This window comes from Neofelis nebulosa, chromosome 3 (assembly GCF_028018385.1).
Source record: "Neofelis nebulosa isolate mNeoNeb1 chromosome 3, mNeoNeb1.pri, whole genome shotgun sequence".
Taxonomy (NCBI): Eukaryota; Metazoa; Chordata; class Mammalia; order Carnivora; family Felidae; genus Neofelis; species Neofelis nebulosa.
Window position 1 is genome coordinate 195,669,817 of NC_080784.1, and position 25,216 is coordinate 195,695,032.

Genomic DNA, 25,216 nt, shown 5'->3' on the forward strand with positions numbered 1-25,216 from the left:
GTAACAGTCTGTTATGAAATCTTTTTTGCTAATTCACTCATCTTCCAAATTGGGAGGATTTTAGTGAACGTTTCATTGGATGACATCCTTTTTCCAGTTTACTCCGATTCCTCAGTCTTTCCTCTAGTCCTCAAAATTTAACATTAATTCTGCCAGTAAGTCTGGAGTCTCTACTGTGTGTTGGCCCTGTGTTGTGTCAGTAGCTTGCATTGGTGATACAAGGTGTGATTCCTGTTCTTAAGGAGTTTACTGTCTAACATTTTGTGCTAAGGTGGAAATCCAGATGTGGTGCAGTGGGAGCCAAGGGAAGTATATGGTCCGCTGTGCATTAAAGTGTCAGGAGTGGTCTAAGTCTCTTTGAACTGAGTGCTGAGAACAAAGTAGGTGGTGGTTCTAAGGATGTGCATGATACAGAGATTCCCAGACTTACACATAAGCCAGTTATAAAAGATTCAAGTGGTGGGGGCTTTATGGAGTGCCCAGGTTTTTCAGGTAAGGATATTAAAAGTGCTATTTACTTTATCAATTTATAAACAAAGGACATTTTGTAACTGAAGCCCTAAGAGGGAAATAAGCTACTAACTTGAATAGATTATTTTATTATTTTTTTAAATGTTTATTTATTTATTTTTGAGAGAAAGTTCGCACAAGCAGGGGAGGTACAGAGAGAGAGGGAGACACAGAATCGGAAGCAGGCTCCAGGCTCTGAGCCGTCAGCACAGAGCCCGACGTGGGGCTCGAACTCACAGACTGAGTGAGATCATGACCTGAGCCGAAGTTGGACGCTCAACCCACTGAGCCACCCAGGCGCCCCTTGAATAGATTATTTTAAAAAATTGGATGTAGCTTTATGAAGAATTTAGTTTCTTTGTTTTTCTCTGCATACCTGTAAAAGCTGTTACTGACTGGTATTGGGGAGATTGGTTTATTAGAGGGAATATTGAATTGAGAACTAGAAAGTGGAGGAAAGGGGAATTTAATGAGTTCTTACTACATGCATACATTATTTCTTTTAATCCTTACAAGAGCCTCGTGATACAGGTATTATCTGTTATTTAAAGATGAGGAAACAGACTTAGTTTAGTAATTTACCCAACCCACTCAACTAGTAATTAGGAGAGACAGAATTTTAATCATAGGATTTTTCCCCCCTTCTGAAGCCCACGTTTTTTTGTATTACCTTATTGATTTTGTTACTTATTACCTGTTACATGATTTTCTGCAAATATTTCACCTGTGGGCCATAGTTTTTTTCATACAGTTAGTCCATAAGATAGTTATTAAGGTTTTTTTAATTGAGTATAAATCTCCATTGATTGAATCATAGCATTGTCTGGCTGAGTAGATAAAAAGTAAAAATTTATTTGAAGCAATAATGTTTGGGTTTTTATTATACTATTATATATATATATATATATATATACATATATACATATATGTATATATGTATGTTTGAACTTAATCTAGTCTTTAAGTGACACAACTTTTGAGTCAGTTTGAAGCCAGGTTTTAAGATTTTAGGTTGTAGAGTGTCTGAGACAGAAAGCCAGTTACAAATCCTTTTAAATATGAGAGATACCATGTTACTGGGTTGTTACTATTTGTTGACTATGTGTATCCTGTTCTATATAGGTTTATGGGGTTGAGTTTGCCAGGCATCAAGGTATACAAGTTTATAGGTCATTTAGGAAATTTTATATCCTATTGTAGCAGTGTTTTTCCTAGTGTGTTCTATAGTCCATTAGTGGGTCATGGAATCAGTTTCATGGGATACAAACAGACTTTAAAAAATGAAATGGAAAAGTATATATTGGAGTACATCACAGGGTAGAGAGGGAAATAATTGTTTCCTGAAATTTGTTTGAAGTGTTTGTGATGTGTGTGTGTCTAGGTTGCACTGTATTTCAGACTAAAGGTCATGGTTAAATGTGTTTGAAAAACACTTCTTTAGAGTAACATTTCTCAACCACAGCACTGTTGACACTTTGGGCTAGATGATTCTTTCTTGTGACTGCCTGTGTTTTGTAGGATGTTTAGCTGGATCCCTGGCTTTTTACCCACTAGGTGTCAGTAGCACTTCTGCAGTGGTTAACAACCAAAAATGTCTTTGCACATTAGTTCCTGGAGGGTAGAATTGACCTTTGGTGAGAACTATTGCTTTAGAGCAAGGTTCTGACAGTTCACTCTCTTTGTTGGATGTGGAAACAAACAATCGGTTATGATTGGAACCCATATTCTATGTTGCAGAAAGAACATAAGATTTAGAATCATAGAGGTTTGATCTCTGTTTTGTTGTCTACTAGTTGTATGGTTTTGGGCAAGTTATTTTTTCTGAGCCTCAGGGTTTTCATCTATAAAATGGGAATTATAATACCTACTTTATCTAAAAATACTTACTTTAGGGGCACCTGAGTGTCTCAGTCAGTTAAGTGTCCAGCTCTTGGTTTCGGCTCAGGGCATGATACCATGGTTTGTGGGTTCGAGTCCTGCATTGGGCTCTGTGCTGGCAGCTCTCTTAAAATAAATACGTAAACATTAAACAAACAAACAGCACTTAGTATATAGTGCATCATAGGCCTCAATATGTCCCAGATATTACTAGTATCTAGGTTTTTTGTCTCAATCAAGTTTGTGTGTTTGAGTAACTTTGCAGAGGCAAGCTAAATTTTAAAAATTCCTGTAAACCGATTTTTTAAAAGTTAAATTGTATGCATTCTGGTTATCTTTTTAGCTGCAAAATTTACGGACTTTAGTACCAGGCTAAAACAATTGCTCATTTCAAGTGGAAATGAAGTGATTTGGGTAGCATAAGGACTTCTAATGATAGTTTTATTTGGGCTAACTATAAAAATAACAGAAAAACCCAAGCAGGGCTTATTTATATTAATTTTGTGTTCTTTCGTTGTATTATTAAATTACAACAAGGGTTCTATGAGGTAGTTAATATTATTAGCCTTATGTTACAGATGAAGAAACTGAGGTAGAGAGCCATTTAGTGACTTGTGGCAGAGATAGATTCCTTTCTTAGCAGTCTGGCTCCAGACTCGCACTTGCAGCCACTAAGCTGGATTGACTCTATGAATCATGTAGAGTCCTTTCATGGATCTCACTGGGTTCTCAGTCTGTAGTATGGACCTGGTTTTTATTTTAGCTTGTTATTAAATCTGAAAGATTTCCTAATAGTCCAGTGAGAATGTATGCAGAATTTCCTGCATGTCTTTTAAGATGTTATTTTCCTTAAGTCATGTGAGGGCATTATTTATTTTTTTGCCATGCTTTGGTTTTTGTTTTTTTTTTTTTTTTTTTAATGTTTTTTATTTATTTTTGGGACAGACAGAGAGCATGAACGGGGGAGGGGCAGAGAGAGAGGGAGACACAGAATCGGAAACAGGCTCCAGGCTCCGAGCCATCAGCCCAGAGCCCGACGCGCGGCTCGAACTCACGGACCGCGAGATCGTGACCTGGCTGAAGTCGGACGCTTAACCGACTGCGCCACCCAGGCGCCCCAAGGTTTTTGTTTCTTAAAAATTGTATAGCAATAGTATGTTTTAAGATTTATCTGTTATTTCTAAGACTTATTTTTAATTAAAAAACATTTTTTATGTTTACTCATTTTTGAAAGACAGAGGGAGAGCACAAGCAGGGGTGGGGCGGAGAGAGAGGGAGACACAGAATCCGAAGCAGGGTCCATCCAGGCTCTGAACTGTCAGCACAGAGCCTGATGTGGGGCTCGAACTCATGAACCGTGAGAGCATGACCTGAGCTGAAGTCGGACACTCAACTGACTGAGCCACCCTGGTGCCCCTAATTTTAATTTTTTTAAATGACCCATGATAGTATTTGCTAAGACTAGCCACTGGTGAATTTTGTTGTGATCTTGTGTAGCATTTCTTAGGACAAAATCGACATTAGTATAACCAGATCTGTTCTGCCTCTTGTTTTTGTGTGACTCAGGAGCTACGAATGGTTTTTACATTTTTAAACAGTTGGGGAAAATCAAAAGAATAATATTTTGACATGTGAAAATTATATGAGATTCAGATTTCTCCATCCATAAATAAAGTTTTATTGGAACATAGCCACATTCATTCATATGACTGCTTTAATGCTACAGCAGCTAAATTAAATAGTTGCTATAGAGTATGTCCTGTAGAACCTAAAATATTTATTATCTGGCCCTTACCAGAAAAAGTTTCTCGATAATTTACTCACTTATTGTGGCTACTGTTCCTTATGTTATTTCCCTTCACCAGACTAGAAGCTCCATAAAGGCGGAGATGTCTATTTTGTTCATGATGTTCCTATCTCGAGTACAGGAACAATGCCTAGCTCTTAATAGCTGCCCATTAACTATTTGAATTGAGAAAAAAAAAAAGTGCATGAATTTATAAAAGTGAATGATTAATTTTCAAAATGACTAGAGCTAGCATTTATTAAGCACCAATTCATTTTAATTTCATAGCCACCATGTGAACTACAGATGTTGTTATTCTCATTTAACATCAAGAAGAAACTAAGACATTGAAAGGAGTAAAGTAACTTACCCAGGGTTACACATTTAAATAAATGGTAGAACTAGGATTTGATCCCTAGAGACTCTGTTGTGGTTTCCTATAAATGACTTAATACCTAATACACATAAGTTTTACATAAGCTACTTAGTTAATTCTATGTGTAGTGGAATAGTTCTACTTTAGGTGTTTACCATCTTTTCTGGTGCTTTGTCATAAGCCTACTACTCCTGTTGAGGACAGGCAATTGAGACAGCTTAGGGTCTGCTCCATTTTAGGAATACTGGGTCAGACTTGACCAACCAAGTCTAGGAAGTGTGGTGTCAGTAGCTTCTTCCCCTCCATTCACTGTCTGTGGTTTTTTTTTTTTTTTTTTTAATTTTTTTTTTTTTCAACATTTTTTATTTATTTTTGGGACAGAGAGAGACAGAGCATGAACGGGGGAGGGGCAGAGAGAGAGGGAGACACAGAATCGGAAACAGGCTCCAGGCTCCGAGCCATCGGCCCAGAGCCTGACGGTGGGGCTCGAACTCACGGACCGCGAGATCGTGACCTGGCTGAAGTCGGACGCTTAACCGACTGCGCCACCCAGGCGCCCCTGTGTTTTTAACCTAATCAGGTTTTCCCTCTTAAAACTGGACTTTGAAACTAGAGTTGATACAATAGAAAGTAGATTTAATATGGCAATGGAGGGTTTGTATATTATTTTGAACTTTAATTTGAATCAGGTTTCTTGATAAGATTATACATTTAAACACGAGAATTTAATTTGCCATTCAGTGTGAAAAATTAAAATTACTTCTGAATAGTTATTTTCTTTGGTTGAATAGTAGAATTAAAGAAAATGGCAGTGTATGTATTTCTTTATTTTGTGATTGATTTGTGCCTTTCCTTCATGTGCATTTACTTTCTCGTGCCGTGATGTGCTAGGTTTCCATGTTGTACCGTTGCAGTGCCTTTACCTCAGAAAAATACAGGATTTCTTATCTGAGCTGCTAAGTGTTTATTCTGTTTTTCTTAAAAAACAAAAACTAGTTCCCCTAAAATCATCTAATTTTTTTTTAAGTTTATTTATTTATTTTGAGGGAGGGAGAGAGCAAACAGGAGCAGGGAGGGGGGAGAGAGAGAGAGAGTCCCAAGCAGGTTCCATGCTGTTAGCGCAGAGCCTGATGCAGGGCTCGATCCCACAAACCAGACTGTGAAATCATGAGCTGACGTCAAGAGTCGGACACTTAACCGACTGAGCCACCCAGGTGCGCCCCTAATAATATTCTGATAGCTCAATATTTTATAATTATTTCTGGAACAGATCAGACTCATCTTGATATTAAAGTTTAAACAAACTATAACAGAGTATTTTTAAACTTTTACATTGTAAAAGTAGTATAATAGCATAAAGAACATTTTGAACAAAGAAAAAAGTACTTATATTATCCTAACACAACTATTTAAAAATTTCATATAACTTTATGGAGTATCTGTATTTAGTATATGTGTAGAATAACAGAATCTTAGGTTTGGAGGGAGTCTGGTCCAATCCCTTTTATTTAAAGAAACTATGTGATTTTTTGGTTCATGAATCAGTTTCCTGTATCATCAAGCTCTTCAGAATGTAGACCATTTTCTTTCTGACCCTAGTGTACTTTTTATTATACCATTATAATTTGTCAATTTATGAATTTCCTTTATGTGTACTTGAACAAATAAGTGTAAGGGAGGTATTTTGCTGTGTACAAAACTAAATAGGAGTGTATTTGAATATTTTTTATTGGTGTATATTTACATATATTTATTATGCCTTTCTTTTTAAAATGTTTCTTCAGCTTTCTAAAACGAACTTTTCCAACAACAATGATTTCCGTGCTCTTCTGCAGTCTTTGTATGCTACTTTTAAGGAGTTCAAAATGCATGAGCAGATCGAAAATGAATACATTATCGGTTTGCTTCAACAACGCAGCCAGACCATTTATAATGTACATTCTGACAATAAACTCTCTGAGATGCTTAGCCTCTTTGAAAAGGGACTGAAGAATGTTAAGGTGAGTTGCAAAAATGAGTATTTAACTGTCAAAACTTGTGTCCTTAGCTAGTATGTCATTAGCAAAACCTATTAGCATTTTATAGTAAATGATGTTATGTTACAGAAAAAAAATATTCTCACACTGTTAAAGACAGTAAGGAAGACTTTATTCAAGGGATTACTTCATTGGGGTTTTGCAGTAGGGGAGAGAGATTGGGCTCAACTGTGAATAGGATATCTAAGGATTTATAGCCAAGGAACAGAGCAGGGGTCAGGAAAATTTCTAAGAAGAAACATCAAGGGTAGACTGACTCAAGAGGATTTTTGCTGAAGGCAGATCAGGGTGGTGAGATATTGAGGATGGATAGATACTGACTATGATCAATGTCAAGGGTAGAGGGATTTTTGCTAAACTGATTCAGAATGACTTTTGCTAAAACTAGACTAAGTGGGCCAAGGACAGAGTTCAAGGTTGAGGCCTAGTTGAGAAGAGGGCTTAAAGGAGTCTGAGTCTATCAGGTTGACGAGAATCTTTGTTAGTTACCTCTTTATTACTGTATATAAAATTTATAGTGAATGTTACTCCACAGGTCTTAAAGTTGTTTTTGTACGTTGAAATTTTAATTACCACAAAATTTTTACTTTCTGGTAACATTTGCTCAACTCTTAGAAGAAAGCTATAATGAATGCAGTTACTGGTGACTGAAGGTGAGATTGTTACTACAATGAATGAATACTTTTTAAAAAAATTTATTAAAAAATTATTAATTTATAAAAATTTGTAAATTTTTATTTAAAAAAATTTTTATTTAAAAATTGAATGTTAGCTATAACATTTACTATATTCCCTTTTTCCATATTTTAGGGTGCAGGGATGGTTAAATGGGACAATTTGTAATTGTATGACATAAAATTAGACCTATTTGAGTATAGTTTAGGATAATGATATAGAAAGATTTTCCTTTTACTTATGTTTGCATATTGTGGAAATGTGAAGTTTTATCTTTTATCTCCCTCTGGCTTGGTGAAGCATAGATTTAAGTTGCAACTCTGTCAAACAACCACACACCTTTCACTTACAGACTTGCGTTCTAGAAAGACTGTTGTGCAGCAGGGAGGAGGATGGGTTGAAGGGAAAGAAAAGACTGAAGTAGAAAGACCAAGACCATTCTAAAAAATACTGTAGTAGTGTCTAGAAGAAGACACCGTAACTCCTTGGTGGAGAGGTGGGTGATGGGGTGAGGGTGGGGTACTGGGTAGTGATGGAAGGGAGATTTACTTTTTATTGAATACTCTTTTGTACTCTTTCAATTTTGTGTCATGTTCATGTATTGCTTGTTCAATAAAATGATTATGATCTGAACTAAAGTAGTGGCTAGAGGAGATAGAGGGAAGAAGACAGACCTGAGAATTAACTTAGGACATAAAATTGATAGAATGTAGTGCTTACGTACAAAGGAAAAGGGAAAGGAGAAGGAGAAAGAAGTAAGAATGAGGATTGAGTCTGACTTTATAGGGAATATAGAAGAGGCTTGGGGAATAAAAAGATCCATTTTGGACACGTTGGGTTTTAACTGCTTTTGCAATCCAGGTGGGCACTTATTAATAGGAAGAGGTATAGATGGGATTCGGGGACAGAAGAGTAATTTGATTTAGATAAGCAGATTTGATGATTATTAGCATGTGAAGTGGAAATGGAAGCCACTTGGGCATGCTTAGGAAAAATATGTAAAATCTTTAGAGATTAGGACATTGGATGGAATATTGGGAAGCATTTGAATAAATTAGTACAAAAAGGAGGAGACTACAAAACACTCATCAGGAATAAAATATTCCCACATTTTATTATTTAGATTTTAAATTTTAATTTTTTAATTTTAGAGAGAGAGTGTGTGTGTGTGAGCAGGGGAGAGGGGCATGGGGAGACAGAGAGAGAGGGAGAGAGGGAGAGAGGGAGAGGGAGAGGGAGAGGGAGAATATGTTTTAAGCAAGCTCCAAGCTCAGCATGGAGCCCCTGACACAGGGCTCAAACCTGTAACCCTGGGATCATGATCTGAGCTGAAATCAAGAGTTGGCCTCTCAACCTGAGTCACCTGGGAGCCCCTATTCCCACATATATACAGTTTCATTTTTAGAAAAAAATTTTCTTAATGTTTTTATTTATTTTTGAGACAAAGACAGAGCATGAGCAGGGGAGGGGCAGAGAGAGAGAGGGAGACACAGAATCTGAAGCAGGCTCCAGGCTCTGAGCCGTTAGCACAGAGCCCGACGCAGGGCTTGAACTCACGGACTGTGAGATCATGACCTGAGCTGAAGTCGGACGCCCAACCGACTGAACCACCCAGGCACCCCTAAGTGTTTATTTGTTTTTGAGAGAGAGAGAGAGAGAGATACGCAGAGCATGAGCAGGGTAGGGGCAGAGAGAGAGACACACACAGAATCTGAAGCAGGCTCCAGGCTCTGAGTGGTCAGCACAAAGCCTGATACGGGGCTCGAACCCACGAGCTGTGAGATCATGACCTGAGCCAAAGTCAGACGCTTAACCGACTGAGCTACCCAGGTACCCCTGTAAAATTCTGCATGTTTTAAGTTGATACGGCTGATGTAGAAGTGTTAGATGTTACAGGGAGATGAGATCTGAGTTCATGTGAGAAAGAACTTTTTAGCTATTGTCCAGAATTAGAGTGATTTACTAAACAATGTTGGGAGCCTCTTACCCTTAGAAGTACATTGATAACCTGACTTTTTGAAGTAGATATGGTCTTCCGTCAGCATAACATAACAGGTGTTGTAGATCGTGTAGTGGAGGGTGCCCCAGATGAGTTTGAAGGGACTCAAATATAGTGATATAGTGATATAGTCCAGTAGGCTCTTATGAACTGCTCAGACATAGATTAGGAAAAGAAACATAGAGATTATATAAATGTAGACATTAGAAGTCAATAGAAGTTTTGAGCAAATACTTGCTATTTTTAGACTTTATGACATTTTAAAGTTTTGTTTTTTTATTTAAAAAAATTTTTTTTAACATTTATTCATTTTTGAAAGACAGAGAGAGACAGAGTGGGAATGGGGAAGGGGCAGAGAGGGAGCAAGACACAGAATTCAGAGCAGGCCCCAGGCTCGAAACAGGCTTCAGGTTCCAAGCTGTCAGCATGGAGCCCGATTCAGGGCTTGAACTCACAGACCACAAGATCATGACCTGAACCGAAGTCAGCTGCCCACCTGACTGAGCCACCCAGGTGCCCCATAAAATTTTGTTTTTTTAGTGTTTATTTTTTTTTTGAAGGAAGAGAGAAACAAAGCGTGAGGGGGTGGGTGGGGGCAGAGAGAGAGAGGGAGACACAGAATCCAAAGCAGGCTCTGGGGTCTGAGCTATCAGCATAGAGCCCGATGTGGGGCTCAAACCCATGAACCGTGAGATCATGACCTGAGCTGAAGTTGGAGGCTTAACCAACTGAGCCACCCAGGCGGCCCAACTTTATGACATTTTAAAGAAGTATAAGATCACATTACTAAAAATCCAAGGTTCCTTTGCAAGATAATTTAAAGACATCTTTTTTTTTTTTTTTTTTAATTTTTGATACTTATTTTTTGAGAGAAAGAGACTGAGCATGAGTGGGGGTGAGTCAGAGAGAGGAAGACACAGAATCTAAAGCAGGCTCCAGGCTCTGAGCTGTCAGCACAGAGCCTGACACGGGGCTCAAACTCACAGAACACGAGATCATGGCCTGAACCAAAGTCGTATGCTTAACCACCTGAGCCATCCAGGTGCCCCTTTAAGGGTATCTTTTATGCTTTGAAAAGTACAGAGACCACTTTGCTATTTGTCAGTCTATTATTTTTCCTGATGTTTTATGTTGCATTTTAAACTGATTTCCTAGGATCAGTACAGTGTAAATAATGAAGCAAAACTTTTATAGGATGTAATTTTTTTTTTTTATGTTTCTAGAATGAATGTGAGCAGTTAAATTATGCAAAACAGCTGAAAGAGAGATTGGAGGCTTTTACAAGAGATTTTCTTCCTCACATGAAAGAGGAGGAGGAGGTAAGCATAATTTTTTCTCCGTTATAAATTTGATCTATGAAATTTTTAAGATGTTATTTTGCCTTTCATTCTTCAAAATAATGCACAGGAAGATAAGCCTCCAGTTCATTTTAGGAAAGGAAGAAAACCCCAAGAAAAACATTAATTTTGTTCCCTTGGTTGCTTTTCATTGAATCCTTTATGTATGTATGTATGTATGTTTAGTTTTGAGAGAGAGAGAGTGCAAGCAGGAGAGGGGCAGAGAGAGAGCAAGACACAGAATCTGAAGCAGGCTCCAGGCTCTGAGCTGTTGAGCACGGAGCCTGATGTGGGACTTGAACTCACAAACTGTGAGATCATGACCTAATTTGAAGTCAGATGCTTCACTGACTGAGCCACCCAGGTGCCCCCTACTCTACACCTTTAAAATTTTTTTTTAATGTTTATTTTTGGGGGGGGGAGAGAGAGAGAGACAGAGACAGAGAGAGAGAGAGAGAGAGAAAGAGAGAGAGAGAATCCCAAGCAGGCTCCAGGCTCTTGAGCTGTCAGCACAGAGCCCAACTTGGAGCTTGAACTAGTGAACTGAGCCACCACCCCGGGGTCCCTCATTGAATCCATTATTTAATTCAATTAGTCAACTAATATTTATTTTCTTACTATGTAGATGGCATTGTATTGAATGTTAATAGCTTTTTATGTTACCTTAATGTCTTCATAGAACCTTTAGGGGATTCTTTAAACTTTTTAATGTTTTGTGTATTTTCATGCTAAGTTTAATGAATTTTTACTGGGGTGCCTGGGTGGCTCAGTCAGTTAAGTGTCCCACTTTGGCTCAGGTCATGATCTCGTGGTTTCATAAGTTTGAGCCCCACATCGGGCTTGCTGCTGTCATTGCGGAACCTGCTTTGGATCCTCTGTCTCCCTCTCTCTCTGCCCCTCCGCGGTTTGTCCTCTCTCTCAACAATAGAATAAACACCGAAAAATAAATAAATGTTATAAGCTTTTAAAGCTTTAAACCCATTAATTTTTTAAAGTTTATTTATTTTGAGAGAGAGCAATCCATGGAGGGGCAGACAGAGAGAGAGAGAAAAATCCCAGGTAGGCTCAGCGTCGTCAGGGAGGAGCCCAACACGGGGCCGAACTCATGAACCTGAGCTGAAATCAAGAGTTGGACATGGGGCACCTGGGTGGTTCAGTTGGTTAAGCAGCCGACTTCGGCTCAGGTCATGATCTCGCGGTCCGTGAGTTCGAGCCCCGCATCGGGCTCTGTGCTGACAGCTCAGAGCCTGGAGCCTGTTTCGGATTTTGTGTCTCCCTCTCTCTGACCCACCCCCCGTTCATGCTCTGTCTCTCTCTGTCTCAAAAATAAATAAACGTTAAAAAAAAAAAAAAAAAATTAAAAAAAAAAAGAATTTTTTCTGATCTTTTTTTTGTAGTACATTTTGGTAATCAAATGGTAGTGTTAAATTTACCAGTTTTATTCCTACTACACACATACTGGGTTATCACTGAGTGGATGAGCAAAACATTTTTCCATTCTCTTTTTTCTCTAAAGTGGGGTGAATATCAGGATTAGGGTAAAGAATAGAAAAATAAATAATTTTGAGGAGCTGGGTTCTTGTTTCGTTGCAGATTAGTTACTGTGGTCATTCTCACTTATGGCCTCACCTTATAATCAGATCTATATTTAAAAAAAATAAAATAAAACTTTTCAGCTCTCTCCGGACTAATTAAATCAGGTGAGAGATACTGGCCTGGATACATTGAAAGGTCCCCAAGTCATTGTGGCGAAACCACCACTGAACCCACTGAGTTATTAAATAGTGTTTCTTAACCTGTGATGTACATCAAAATGATCTTGGAACCCCCCCCCCCCCCCGCCCCTTCCCACCCTAAAAAACAAAAGCCTTGTCTTTAATTCTTCAGGATTCTAATTCTGTAAATTGGAGGTTGGGACTAAGCATCTGTTTCGAAGAAGAAATATAGATAGTTCAAGGTCTCAGTAGACCTCTGAGTTTTATGGTTCTTAGTACACTGGGTACCTTTCTCATGATTTAGAGGCCCTGTTGAGGTAGAGTTCAGTTACTGAGGTATCAGAAGGCAGTTAATTGATCTAAATGTCTAACCATATGAGACTGATAAGAGTGTTTGTACAGAAAAACTTCTGCTTTTGATGCTTTTAAATTCCATGGGATTTATTAGAGAAGCTGTAGAAAGAAGAGTCTTTGGTGATATTCTTTACACACTTTTTTGGCTAAACTAACTTGGTGGCAACAAGTAAAATTTTTATTTTTTTGAAATACGAGGTCATAATACTACACTCAAGCCATTAATAATTTAAATTTTTTTTTTTTTTTTTTTTTTTTTTTTTTTTTTTCAACATTTTTTATTTATTTTTGGGACAGAGAGAGACAGAGCATGAACGGGGGAGGGGCAGAGAGAGAGGGAGACACAGAATCGGAAACAGGCTCCAGGCTCCGAGCCATCAGCCCAGAGCCTGACGCGGGGCTCAAACTCACGGACCGCGAGATCGTGACCTGGCTGAAGTCGGACGCTTAACCGACTGCGCCACCCAGGCGCCCCTCAAGCCATTAATAATTTAAAAGGTATAGGGACGCCTGGGTGGCTCAGTCGGTTAAGCCTTTGACTTCGGCTCAGGTCATGATCTTGAGGTTCACTAGTTCAAGGTCTTCATCGGGCTCTGTGCTGACAACTCAGAACCTGGAGCCTGCTTCAGATTCTGTGTCTCCCTCTCTCTCTCTGTTCCTCCTCTGCTCATACTCTATCTTTTAAAAATAAACATTAAAAAAAAATCCACACATAGGAATCACTGGGGCACCTGGGTGGCTCTGTCGGTTGAGTGTCTGACTTCCACTTGGGTCGTGATCTCCTGGTTCACAGGTGCGAGCCCCAAATTGGGCTCTGTGCTGGCAGCTCAGAGCCTGGAGCCTGCTTTGGATCTGTGTCTGTCTTTCTCTGCCCCTCCCCCGCTTGCATTCTATCTCTCTTAAAACTAAATAAACATTAAAAAAAAAAAAAAGGTGTAGAGTAAACAAAACTAGTTAGGCATATTTACTTATGAATATTTTGTTTCATTTAGGTTTTTCAGCCAATGTTAATGGAATATTTTACCTATGAAGAGCTTAAGGATATTAAGAAGAAAGTGATTGCACAGCACTGCTCTCAGAAGGACACTGCGGAACTCCTTAGAGGTCTTAGCCTATGGAATCAAGCTGAGGAGCGACAGAAGTTTTTTAAATATTCTGTGGATGAAAAGTCAGATAAAGGTGAGATTCGTATGTTTATTTTTTTATTTTATTTTATTTTAAGTAGACTCCGCACCTAATGTGGGACTTACGACCCTGAGATTAAGAGTTGCATGCTCTACTGACTGAGCCAGCCAGGTGCCCCTGAGATTCCTATGTTTAGATAATGAATGATTTAGTTTTGAGGCCATCTGTGTCTTGTTGATAATGAGCTTTAGATTTTGTTTGAGGAATAAATTTAGACCATTTATTTACAAGTGTACATTTAATTGAAGACTAGTTTCTAAGAATTTGATGTTATGATAATTTAGCATCGGCGGCAGGGGGGGTTGGCACCTGGGTGGCTCAGTCCGTTAAGCATCTGACTTCAGCTCAGGTCATGATCTCACTGTTTGTGGGTTTGAGCCCTGCATCGGGCTCTGTTGACAGCTCAGAGCCTGGAGTCTGCTTGGGATTCTGTGTCTCCCTCTCTCTCTGCCCCTCCCCTGCTCGTGCTCTGGCCCTCTTTCTCTGAAAAATAAATAAAAATTAAAAAAAAAAAAAATCCCGTATATTTGGGCCACAAGCAATATAATATAATATAGTGTTTCTTAAAGGAACTCATGTAGTAGTAGTAATAATTATTATTTTGGCCAATCAAAATTACTGAAAGCTACCATATACAGAGCACTTTTGCAGTATCATCCAACTTTCTGAGCTCCATTGACCATAGTGGCTGATTTTATCCTTCCTTGTTTTTCTCATCATTTAAAAAAAAAAAAATTTTTTTTAAGGTTTATTTTTGAGAGAGAGTGTGTGCATGTGGGAGGGGTGGAGGGAGAGAGAGAGAATCTTAGGCTGACAGCGTGGGGCCTGATATGGGGCTCGATCTCATGAGTGAGATCATGATCTGAGCCAAAATGAAGCGTTGGACAATTAACTGACTGAACCACTCAGGGCCCCTCCATCAGTTTTTAAAATCAGTTGTGCTTATAGTTTTATTTCCATCCTTTTCCATGTGTCACTGTTTTAGCTTATATCCAGTAATACAAACAGGAGTGAGAATGAGAGGTACTGTTTTCTGTGTACAGTTATGAGAAAACAAATGACAAATGCAAGTAAAATACGTTTGCCTTTTTTATTCATAGACTATTTCCTCATTTTTCTTAAAGATCTTTGATAGCTTTGCCTTTTAAAACCTCACTGAGGAGGGGCGCCTTGGTGGCTCAGTCGGTTAAGCGGCCGACTTCGGCTCAGGTCATGATCTCATGGTCCGTGAGTTCGAGCCCCGCGTCGGGCTCTGTGCTGACAGCTCAGAGCCTGGAGCCTGTTTCGGATTCTGTGTCTCCCTCTCTCTCTGCCCCTCCCCTACTCATGCTCTGTCTCTGTCTCAAAAATAAATAAACATTAAAAAAAAATAAATAAATAAAAAAAAATAAAAAGCCTCACTGAGGAAAATTGGCATCCTCAGGCTAGTAAAAATTTCTTCTGTTTCTACATGGGCAATAGCAATGACATTCCTTTTAAAATTGCTTAAAATTCTTTGAAATTGGTCCTTTTCTCTTTATTTAACAAAGTAGGTGAGATACATGTTGAAACAAAAATGTTTTTATAGGTGAACCTATAATTAAACCCATAAAACTTGGGTGCTGCACTTTGAAATGCAGCTTGGGCCTTAGACACCAAGCCAAGACCTGTTGTGTCTAGTTTAATTGTAATTACAACATGGGGTTTAAAAGCATCACACTTATTACGTTTAATTTTCCCACTCCTTCAAAGCAAATTATAGCTGTATTATGATTAAACATTTGCCATTTGAAAAGGGTTAGTTTAAAATAATTTGATCATAGCATTTCTGTATTTAAGTTGCTTTTTGAGGGCAAATCAGATGTACAAAGTGCCTCAAATTCTTTGTAATCCTTTATTGATGAATCTTTTGTATTCTGTATTCTGTATTCTTTATTGTAGCACCTCATTTGCATTTTTAAAAAAATTACTAAAGTAATTCTTTATGGGAAATTGGACATTCAGTGACTATTTTTTATAATAGTTGCTGACAAAAGATTCCTGGTAAACGTATACCAGCATTAGAAATGTTTACATTTTCTCAACTGGCTCACAAACAGTAGGTTAGCCATGGTTATAGAAGTTAGATTTCACAGGCATCTTGTATCAAATGTGAAAATCAGAGAGGGAACACGAGGAAAATACTGACATAATCCTAATAGATGAGTGGAACGTGTTGTGAGATTTGTGTGTGTCATTAAAAATGCCTTGGAGATCTCATCATCTGGCTGACTCTACACTGGAAGCTGTAAAACCTGCTGGGTTCCTTTTTCAAATGATGCTTCTTATGCTACAAAGTGAGTATTGTTTTTTCTGTGATGCCTTTGTAGGAGGAAGTCAATTCTGTGTTCATGATTGTAGCTCCCACTGATGAAGTATGATTTGGGCCATGATAGTTTAACCCTACAGGTTCTTAACAAGTTGAACATCCCCATGTTACCACTAATCCATGTTATTTCCTTTTCACATCTTGCAAGCAGGAAGGAGTGGACTTTAGGCACTGAACTTTATTTATAGAAATGTGATTGTAATTTCTTACTGCATTTGCCCTTACAGCCTTTAATGTTCAAATTTTTCTTTTTTATTTCAGAAGCGGAAGTGTCAGAGCAATCCACAGGTATAACCCATCTTCCTCCTGAGGTAATGCTGTCAATTTTCAGTTATCTTAATCCTCAAGAATTATGTCGATGCAGTCAAGTAAGCACTAAATGGTCTCAGCTCGCAAAAACTGGATCGCTTTGGAAACATCTTTACCCTGTTCATTGGGCTAGAGGTAGGTAAATGTGACTTTTAGCTTGTTTAAAAAATAATTTCTATTTTTTTCAAATGATTATTCATAGATGTTAATAAGCAAGGTCAGGAAGGGAAATTCTGAGAGGTTGACCAAAAAGTAGATTTCGTAGTTAGATCACGTGTTCTTTGTATACTACTTTTGAAAAACTAGCAGTGCTGAAGTATCCGTGAGTGATTTATATGATGCGTGCAATTTCTTTTAAAATAATTAGGAAAAAACAAGGGAGAGGTTGCTAAATAATTGGTAAAATGTTGATAATTGTTGAAGATAGGTGATGAGTTCATGAATATTCGTTATGCTACTTTTTAAATGCTGCTTCCTCCTACTTTTGAGTGTGTTCAGAGTTAAAAATGAAATTAATGCATTGTCAGAACAGCTTTAAATAGATTCAGTATTTTAAAAATAATAGAATAAATTCCATAAAATTTAAAGATGAGGCACCATTATGGCTGCCTTGGCAGTGGCTCAAAGTAACTGAATCTGTTTTTGTCTTTAGCATGTTTTTGTTGTGATTGGTAATGCCTCATTCTACAAATCACAATTTCATATTTAATTCACTGCGGTAAGTTACTTTGACGTGTGAACAATGAAAGAAAATTTCCTTTTCATGAGCATTTAATGCAGTCGTGGAGTAAATGCAAGTAATATGGCATACATTTTTCTGTCATTGAATTAAAACAGTTTCATCTAAGTGACTCTTTTAACCTCAAATTTATGTAAAAGTTTTTTGTTTTCTATAATTTATGACTTGGATGTGGAAATATGTGTTTCTCTTATAATTAAGTTACAAATTGAATTTAAAAAGTTTTATTTTTTTATTAATATATAGCATGTTTAAAATAGCTGTTGTTAGATATTTTTGAGCAAAGCTATTTGAAGTATTGTGTAGACAAATGATTAGAATTAATATTTTGATGTGGAATAATTTTTTCTGTTAGTTGTAGGAAAATGAAATATTAAGTGAAAAGTCAAGGCGAATATGGATATATTTAATGCCTTTTGTTTAGTTATATTTTTAACTGTTAACTAATTTGAATTAAAAGATAATGAGGTACTATTTGATATAAAGATCAAAGGTGAAAATGCTGTGCAAGACTTCTGTGGAGTTCATCAGATCTTAAATATGCTGCTTTTTTTTTTTTAAATATGTTTAAACAAAAAGTTGCAATAAAAATGTTTGTTTATTTATTTATGGTGTTTGTTTCCAATGTTTCTCAATCAGAATTTATTTTACCACCTTCCAGGGGACATTTTGAAATGTCTATGGAAACATTTTTGTTTGTTCTATTTTGGGAGATTATACTGGCCTCCAGTGAGTAGAGGCCAGGGTTTCTGCTAAATTCCCTCCAGTGCACAACAAAGATTACCCAAGCGCAGAATGTCAACAGTGTTGAGATTGAGAAACCATACTTTAGATATAATGTTAAAAGTTCAGTAAGTTAATTCTGCATTGTCTCTCACTTCACAATCATATAATTTAATCGCAGTGTATTCTCCAGGGTCTTTAGACAATTTATGGTTTAGCTTTCCCTTAATCTTTCCCCTTCGACTTTACGTTCCTACCTGTTGCTGAACTGCCGACTATTCACTACTGAGCAGAAAGTCTGTGCTTGCTTTTATTAGCTGTCATCATTTGGAGGGTACTGGTGCCAGTGTGAAGTCACAGTAGGGGAGAAAGGTTAAGTTCTCTTCGATGATTTCTAAAATTGCATGTAAGATTATTGATGGTTATTTTTCATAATTCTTTTTAGTATGTCTGAAATTGATCCTTTGTGTACTATTTACGTGTAATATTTTAACCACGATTGAATATTTCTAACAATAGCTGGCCCATTGCCTAGAACTCAGTCATTTTCTGTGTGCAGAGATTTTTATTGGAAATAGATGATTTTTTGGGCAGCGGTAGCCAGTGTGATCTTACTGTGTTTTCTTACTTATTTGTGGAGTAGGTGACTGGTATAGTGGTCCAGCAGCTGAACTTGATACTGAACCTGACGAGGAATGGGTGAAAAACAGAAAAGACGAAAGTCGTGCTTTTCAGGAGTGGGATGAGGACGCTGATGTAGATGAGTCTGGTAAGCCACGTTGGGAGTTCACGTTAGTCCGTGCGACTCTGGTGATTCATACTCTATCCAGCAGTTAGGAGTTTACAGATTACTGGGTGCTGTTAAGGGTTACACATTTTCTTTCTTTCTTTTTTTTTTTTTTTCAACGTTTTTTATTTATTTTGGGGACAGAGAGAGACAGAGCATGAACGGGGGAGGGGCAGAGAGAGAGGGAGACACAGAATCGGAAACAGGCTCCAGGCTCCGAGCCATCGGCCCAGAGCCTGACGCGGGGCTCGAACTCACGGACCGCGAGATCGTGACCTGGCTGAAGTCGGACGCTTAACCGACTGCGCCACCCAGGCGCCCCGGGTTACACATTTTCTAAAGAAACATTTACCTGTTTTCTAAAGAAACTTGTGTTTTTAAGTCTACTACTTTGTAAGATTTGAAAGAATAATAAGCAGATTTAAAGTTTATTCTGTTTGAAGTAATTGCTGAGTGTGTGCAGAGGTTTTTTTTATATTTAAATACTTAAAAAAATTAAAGACCGTTCTCCCTTTTGAAGTAACGTACATCCATTATTGCACTTTGCAGTTTACAATGTGATTTTTAGGACCATTTCATTTGACCAGTTCAGCAGTGTTTATTGAGTCCTCTGTGGCCTAGAGGGAGTGTGAAGCTGTTGAACCTGTTTCTTCATTTGTAAATAGTCCTACCACTTGCCTCACAAGGTTGTTGTGGAATTAGGAAGTAATATATATACGAAAATCCTCTGTAAATGGCGAAGGATTGTAAAAACTAGGGTAGCCATTCTTTAAGCACTGTGGGAGAACTCAAGCGTGACTAAGGTTATCCCTGCTGTTAAAGAACTCATATGGGAGAGAATTTGGAATCCCTTGAATCCTTAATTCAAGGTATTTAGTAAAAAATGCCATAATAGAGGTGCAGAAAGATGCTATTTGGGAGTATGGGGGAGGAAGATAATAAATACTGTCTTAGGTACTGTTCTAGGAAATAATTGCTAAAACTTGATGAAATAGTAAAAAAAAAAAAAAAAGGGACAAGACACTAATACTTTGTAAAACTGAAACTTTAGGGAATTTATTTTTTTATTTTTTTTTATTTTTATTTAAAAAAATTTTTTTTTTTTTCAACGTTTTTAATTTATTTTTGGGACAGAGAGAGACAGAGCATGAACGAGGGAGGGGCAGAGAGAGAGGGAGACACAGAATCGGAAACAGGCTCCAGGCTCCGAGCCATCAGCCCAGAGCCTGACGTGGGGCTCGAACTCACAGACCGCGAGATCGTGACCTGGCTGAAGTCGGACGCTTAACCGACTGCGCCACCCAGGTGCCCCTAGGGAATTTTTATTCTAAATTGCTCACTTAAAAAATAGTAAGCTGGTCTGGCAAAAAAACTAAACATATAGAAAGTGAGGACTATAAGCATATAAAGATTATTTCAGTAGCAAGTTTACTTGTCTGAAGTGAAGTTGCCACATTTTACATAGTTTTGAATGTTTATGTGTTACAGTTTTGAACATTTAGAGGGTGCTACGTAAGGAAGAGATATTTGCCAGTTAGATTTGGTGATGTGCTTACCTTGTGACAAGAGAACCCTCTTGAGCATGAGGTTAATAGTGAACAAAATAGGAAAAAAAAATCCTTGGGCTTAAAATTTGAAGAGGAGAGATAAACAGTAAATGCAGGCAAAATATATATGTCATATTGGATAGCATCTAGTGCTGTGGAGAAAAAAAAAAGGAAAGGGTGCCAGAAAGAGAGGAAAGAAGTTACAATTTTAAATAGGGTGATTAGTTAAGGTCCTCTGAAAAATTTGAGTTTAAAAGTCTTTACCAAATTTAGTCTATTTGTGTCCACACTTGTAGCCAAAGACCATGGTTATCCATAAGCATTCATACTGAAAGGGAAAGGTTAAGGCTGTAATGATTGAGCCTTAAGGTAATATATTTGTTCAGCTGTTTGGTGTATCTCATATTAAACTACCCACTGTGTTTATGTTCGTGCTTTTTAAGTTTAGTTGTCTTTACTAGTCTTGCAGAAAGATACTGTTCTTCATAGGATGTTTAATTAATTAATATATTTTTTTGATTTCACAGTAAATAATACAGATTTAGATAGGATTATAGAATCAAAAGACTGACTTGGGAATAAAATTATACCAGAATAAATAGAGTGTGCTGAAAGTCATTTATTTTTTTTTTTAAGTTTTCATTTATTTATTTTGAGAGCTGGGGAGGGGCAGAGAGAGGGAGGGAGCGAATCCCAAGCAGGCTTCACACCGCCAGTTTGGAGCCAGTTGTGGGGCTTGAACTCACGAACCGTGAGATCATGACCCAAGCTGAAATCTAGAGTTGGACACTTAACTGACTGAGCCACCCAGGCACCCCGCTAAAAGTAATTCTTATCTCTGTACTTTACATATATGTCTGGCTAAACAAGGAATTTAGGGTAAATATGTAAACATTAGTCACAAATTGAGAATTATTATCCTCTGTCTCCCAAAAATAAATAAATGTTAAAAAAAAACTTAAAAATATGAGATTTGGGAGCACCGGCGGGGGGGGGGGGGTGCTCAGTTGAACGTCTGACTCTTAATTTGGGCTCAGGTCATGATCCCAGGGTCATGGGATTGAGCCTCGAGTGGGACTCCTTGCTCACTGGGCAAGGAGCCTGCTTAAGATTTTCTGTCTCCCTCTCCCCTGTTTGTGTGCTCGCAGTTTCTCTCTCTCTCAAAAAAGAAATGAGACTTTAACTTACTCTGTTAAACTGTTTTATGTTTCGAGACATTCAGGCTAGGTCTTTGGTAAACAGAATAATAGGATCCTGAGAAAGGTGATACAGGTATTCATTCTTTTTAGTGTAGTTAGTGTGTGTTTTCCCCCTTATATCAAATTGGAATTTGTAGTGTTTTTGTTGTGCTGGTTGTTATAGACCTGCATTTCATTGTAAGTATCCAAGCTCTACAGAAGTGATTAAGCAAACATCGGAGCGTGCCTGGGTGGCTCAGTCAGTTGAGCACCGAACTCTTCATTTTGGCTCAGGTTGTGATCCCAGGGTTGTGGGATTGAACCCTGCGTTTGGCTCTGAGCTGTCAGCGCCTCCTCTCATTCCTTCTCCTCCTTTCTGTCAAAATAAATAAATAAACTGAAAAAAAAAGTTATTAAGCAAAAACCAAATGCTGTGCTTAATTTTAACTTCTTAAAAAATTCTAAGTCACTTTACTTTTGCTTGATTCATTATGACCAGGCTCACTTAATTTTTATGGTTTTAAATTTGTTTTTGAGAGGCAGGGGGAGAGAGAGAGAGAGAGAGAGAGCAAGCAAGCAGGGGAGGGGCAGAGAGAGAGGGAGAAAGAGAATCCCAAGCAGGCTCATTGCCTAGTGTGGGAGCCAGAGATAGGGCTGGATCTCACGATGGTGAGATCATGATCTGAGCCAAAATTAAGACTCAGACACTTAACCGACTGAGCCACCCAGGCGTCCCATGCTCACTTGATTAGTTTAAGTTTCTTCTCTTTGTCCCTTCTATTTTACTAAAAGAACAAATGATACTTTTTATTATGGATCATTTTTCTTTTGATATCCTATAGTTTCTTGAAGAGCTTCCATTCTTTTAAATATTCAGTTTTTTTTCCCCCAAAACTTTTTAAAGTGTCTGAAACTGGAGTTATTTTTTTCTTTCTCTCTGCTGTACCAACTTTGATATGGAAATCGCTTTCAACTTTGAAGCAAATGAGAAAAAGTCTTCCTTTCATTCTCATTGTAAACCTTTTTTTTTTTTTTCCTTTTGTCTCTTTTTAATGTCAGACTTGTTAAATATTAAGTTCTGGCGAGTGAGACCTTGTCCATTTAATTTGCTTTGCATACATAAGGGAGTTTAAGAATGGCAAAAAGAATTTCATATGCAATAAGTTGGTAATTCCTTGAGCAGCCTAATAATTATCACTAGTGTATCAAATTCTTAGATTTTTAAATTCATTTTACAGAGGAGTCTGCCGAAGAATCGATTGCTATCAGCATTGCACAAATGGAAAAACGCTTACTTCATGGCTTAATTCACGATGTTCTACCATATGTTGGTACTTCAGTAAAAACTATAGTATTAGCATACAGCTCTGCAGTTTCCAGCAAGATGGTATGTATACATTGGCACTAGTTTGGGTATTAAGAAAAAGTAGCAGTGATCTACATTTGGTTTACTTATTTCTGAATTTAATTAAGGGGAGAAAAAGAAAAAAAACCCACCCTTTTACCCAGGAGAGTGTTCTCCCATGGGTAGGCGTACACTGCTGACTTCCATGTTATTTCGTGTCAGTTTTCATAGTATCTTTATATGTAGATAACTGTGCACATTATAGGAAGGAAACCAAGACTAGGAGAGGTTAAATAATTTATTCAGTTTCACAGATACTAAGTGAGAAAGCCCAGTTTTATATGATACTTTATATGTAAAGCATGGTAAAATGGGCAGGTGAGATTAAATCACTGTTTTAAAAGTCTGCATCAGAATATCCTTGGGTATTCCTTAAAAATATAAATTTCCTGGGTCTAGTATTATGGTTACTAAAACAGATTCTTGAGAGTTTGAGCCCAGAATATATATTTGTAGTGCAGTATCCAAATAATTTTTACGTGCACAAAAGCTTGGGAACTACTGGTTTATATTATTTATTAAAAGTTACGTCTTTTTCAATCTAACTAAAAGTCTGCAGATTTTCACAGTGATTTCCCCCTCTCCCCCCCCCCCCCCCACCCCCACCTCCCCATTAGGTTAGGCAAATTTTAGAACTTTGTCCTAACTTGGAGCATCTGGATCTTACCCAGACTGACATTTCAGATTCTGCATTTGACAGGTGAGTTATTTTTAAATATTTCAGTATAAGGATTTCTACTTATGAATTAGTAGAATTGTTCTGTAGTTTCTTATTTTTATAATTGCAGTTTAATTGTGCTATTATTTGTTACTATCCAGATAGATCTCAGTCATATATGGTTACAACTTGATAGCACCCTCCAGTTCTTTGCTTTTTGTCCATGGGTTCCTGCTGATCCAAGACTTGAATCTGCATCATCCTTTTGTCTTTATAATCCTGTACTGTGTCTAGACCTTTGAGCCTTGCTGTACAGTCATGTAGATTGGCACTATACGTTTTTAAGAAGTTTCTAGTTTCATTTGGGCTCCCAGTGCCATTTGGCAAAGCTCCCGCTTACATTCTTCATACTCTGAAACTATAACACTTTGGTCAAGCCATAGTCTTCACAGGTTTTATTTCCTTAGGTGCTATCACTTTCCTTCTGATTCTGCCTCACCCTTCTCTTTCCCACTGTAGCATTTGTATCAGCACCTCTCTGCCTGTTTCAGAGGGAGAGGTGTACCCTTCTCTGGCTATGGCTAATTCTCTCTCAGATGCTAGAGCTTGTTTCGTCTGGATCTTCCTCCTGTAATTACTAGTTATTCTCTTTCTTTGATGTGTGTACCGCCTTGCCTCCACTGGTTACTTTTCAGAAAAATAAGTGAAGTCTCTCCCTTCCATACCTTTCTACCCTTTCCTTACCCTTCTATTATGTTAGCTGTACTCTTAGTCCCTAATTACTCTTCCTGTCTTTTCCTATCCTACCATGTAAAATGGTGCCTGACAGATGTTCAGTAAATATGTGATTGATTATATTAGATTTTAAATCTTTCTTCTAGTTTTCATCTACTTTTGAAGATTTTAACAATATCCACTAATAGTCTTGTTACTTCTTAATTATAGTTGGTCTTGGCTTGGTTGCTGCCAAAGTCTTCGGCATCTTGACCTGTCTGGATGTGAAAAAATCACAGATGTGGCTCTAGAGAAGATTTCTAGAGCCCTTGGAATTCTGACATCTCATCAGAGTGGCCTTTTGAAAACTTCTACGAGCAAAATTACTTCGACTCCATGGAAGAATAAAGACATTACCATGCAGTCCACCAAGCAGTATGCTCGTTTGCACGATTTAACTAACAAAGGCATCGGAGAAGACATGGATAACGAACACCCCTGGACTAAGCCTGTTTCTTCTGAAAATTTCCCTTCTCCATATGTGTGGATGTTAGATGCTGAAGATTTGGCTGATATTGAAGATGCTGTAGAATGGAGACACAGAAATGTTGAAAGTCTTTGTGTAATGGAAACAGCATCCAACTTTAGTTGTTCCTCCTCTGCCTGTTACAGTCACGATATTGTGGGACTAAGGACTAGTGTCTGTTGGCAGCAGCATGGCGCTTCCCCGGCTTTTGCATATTGCGGTCATTCGTTTTGTTGTACAGGGACAGCTCTGAGAACTATGTCAGCGCTCCCAGAGTCTTCTGCATCGTGTAAAAAAGCATCAAGGACTAGACTGCTCAGAGGAAAAGACTTAATTTACTCTGGGAGTGAAAAATCTGACCAAGAGACTGGACGTGTACTTCTGTTTCTCAGTCTGTCCGGATGTTATCAGATCACAGATCATGGTCTCAGG

The 25,216-nt window shown here is 38.0% G+C and overlaps 1 protein-coding gene across 2 annotated transcripts in view; it reads left to right on the forward strand.

Moving 5' to 3' along the window:
- FBXL5 (F-box and leucine rich repeat protein 5) overlaps window positions 1-25,216 on the forward strand; it is a 50,108-nt gene that overhangs the window by 4,715 nt on the left and 20,177 nt on the right. For both annotated transcript variants that reach the window (XM_058723058.1, XM_058723059.1), the window contains exons 2-9: window positions 6,335-6,550; window positions 10,484-10,579; window positions 13,659-13,845; window positions 16,460-16,642; window positions 18,613-18,738; window positions 22,720-22,868; window positions 23,504-23,586; window positions 24,490-25,215. In XM_058723058.1, the coding sequence (XP_058579041.1) occupies window positions 6,416-6,550; window positions 10,484-10,579; window positions 13,659-13,845; window positions 16,460-16,642; window positions 18,613-18,738; window positions 22,720-22,868; window positions 23,504-23,586; window positions 24,490-25,215 (1,685 nt within the window). In that variant the 5' untranslated portion in view covers window positions 6,335-6,415. The remainder of the gene's footprint in view (window positions 1-6,334; window positions 6,551-10,483; window positions 10,580-13,658; window positions 13,846-16,459; window positions 16,643-18,612; window positions 18,739-22,719; window positions 22,869-23,503; window positions 23,587-24,489; window position 25,216) is intronic.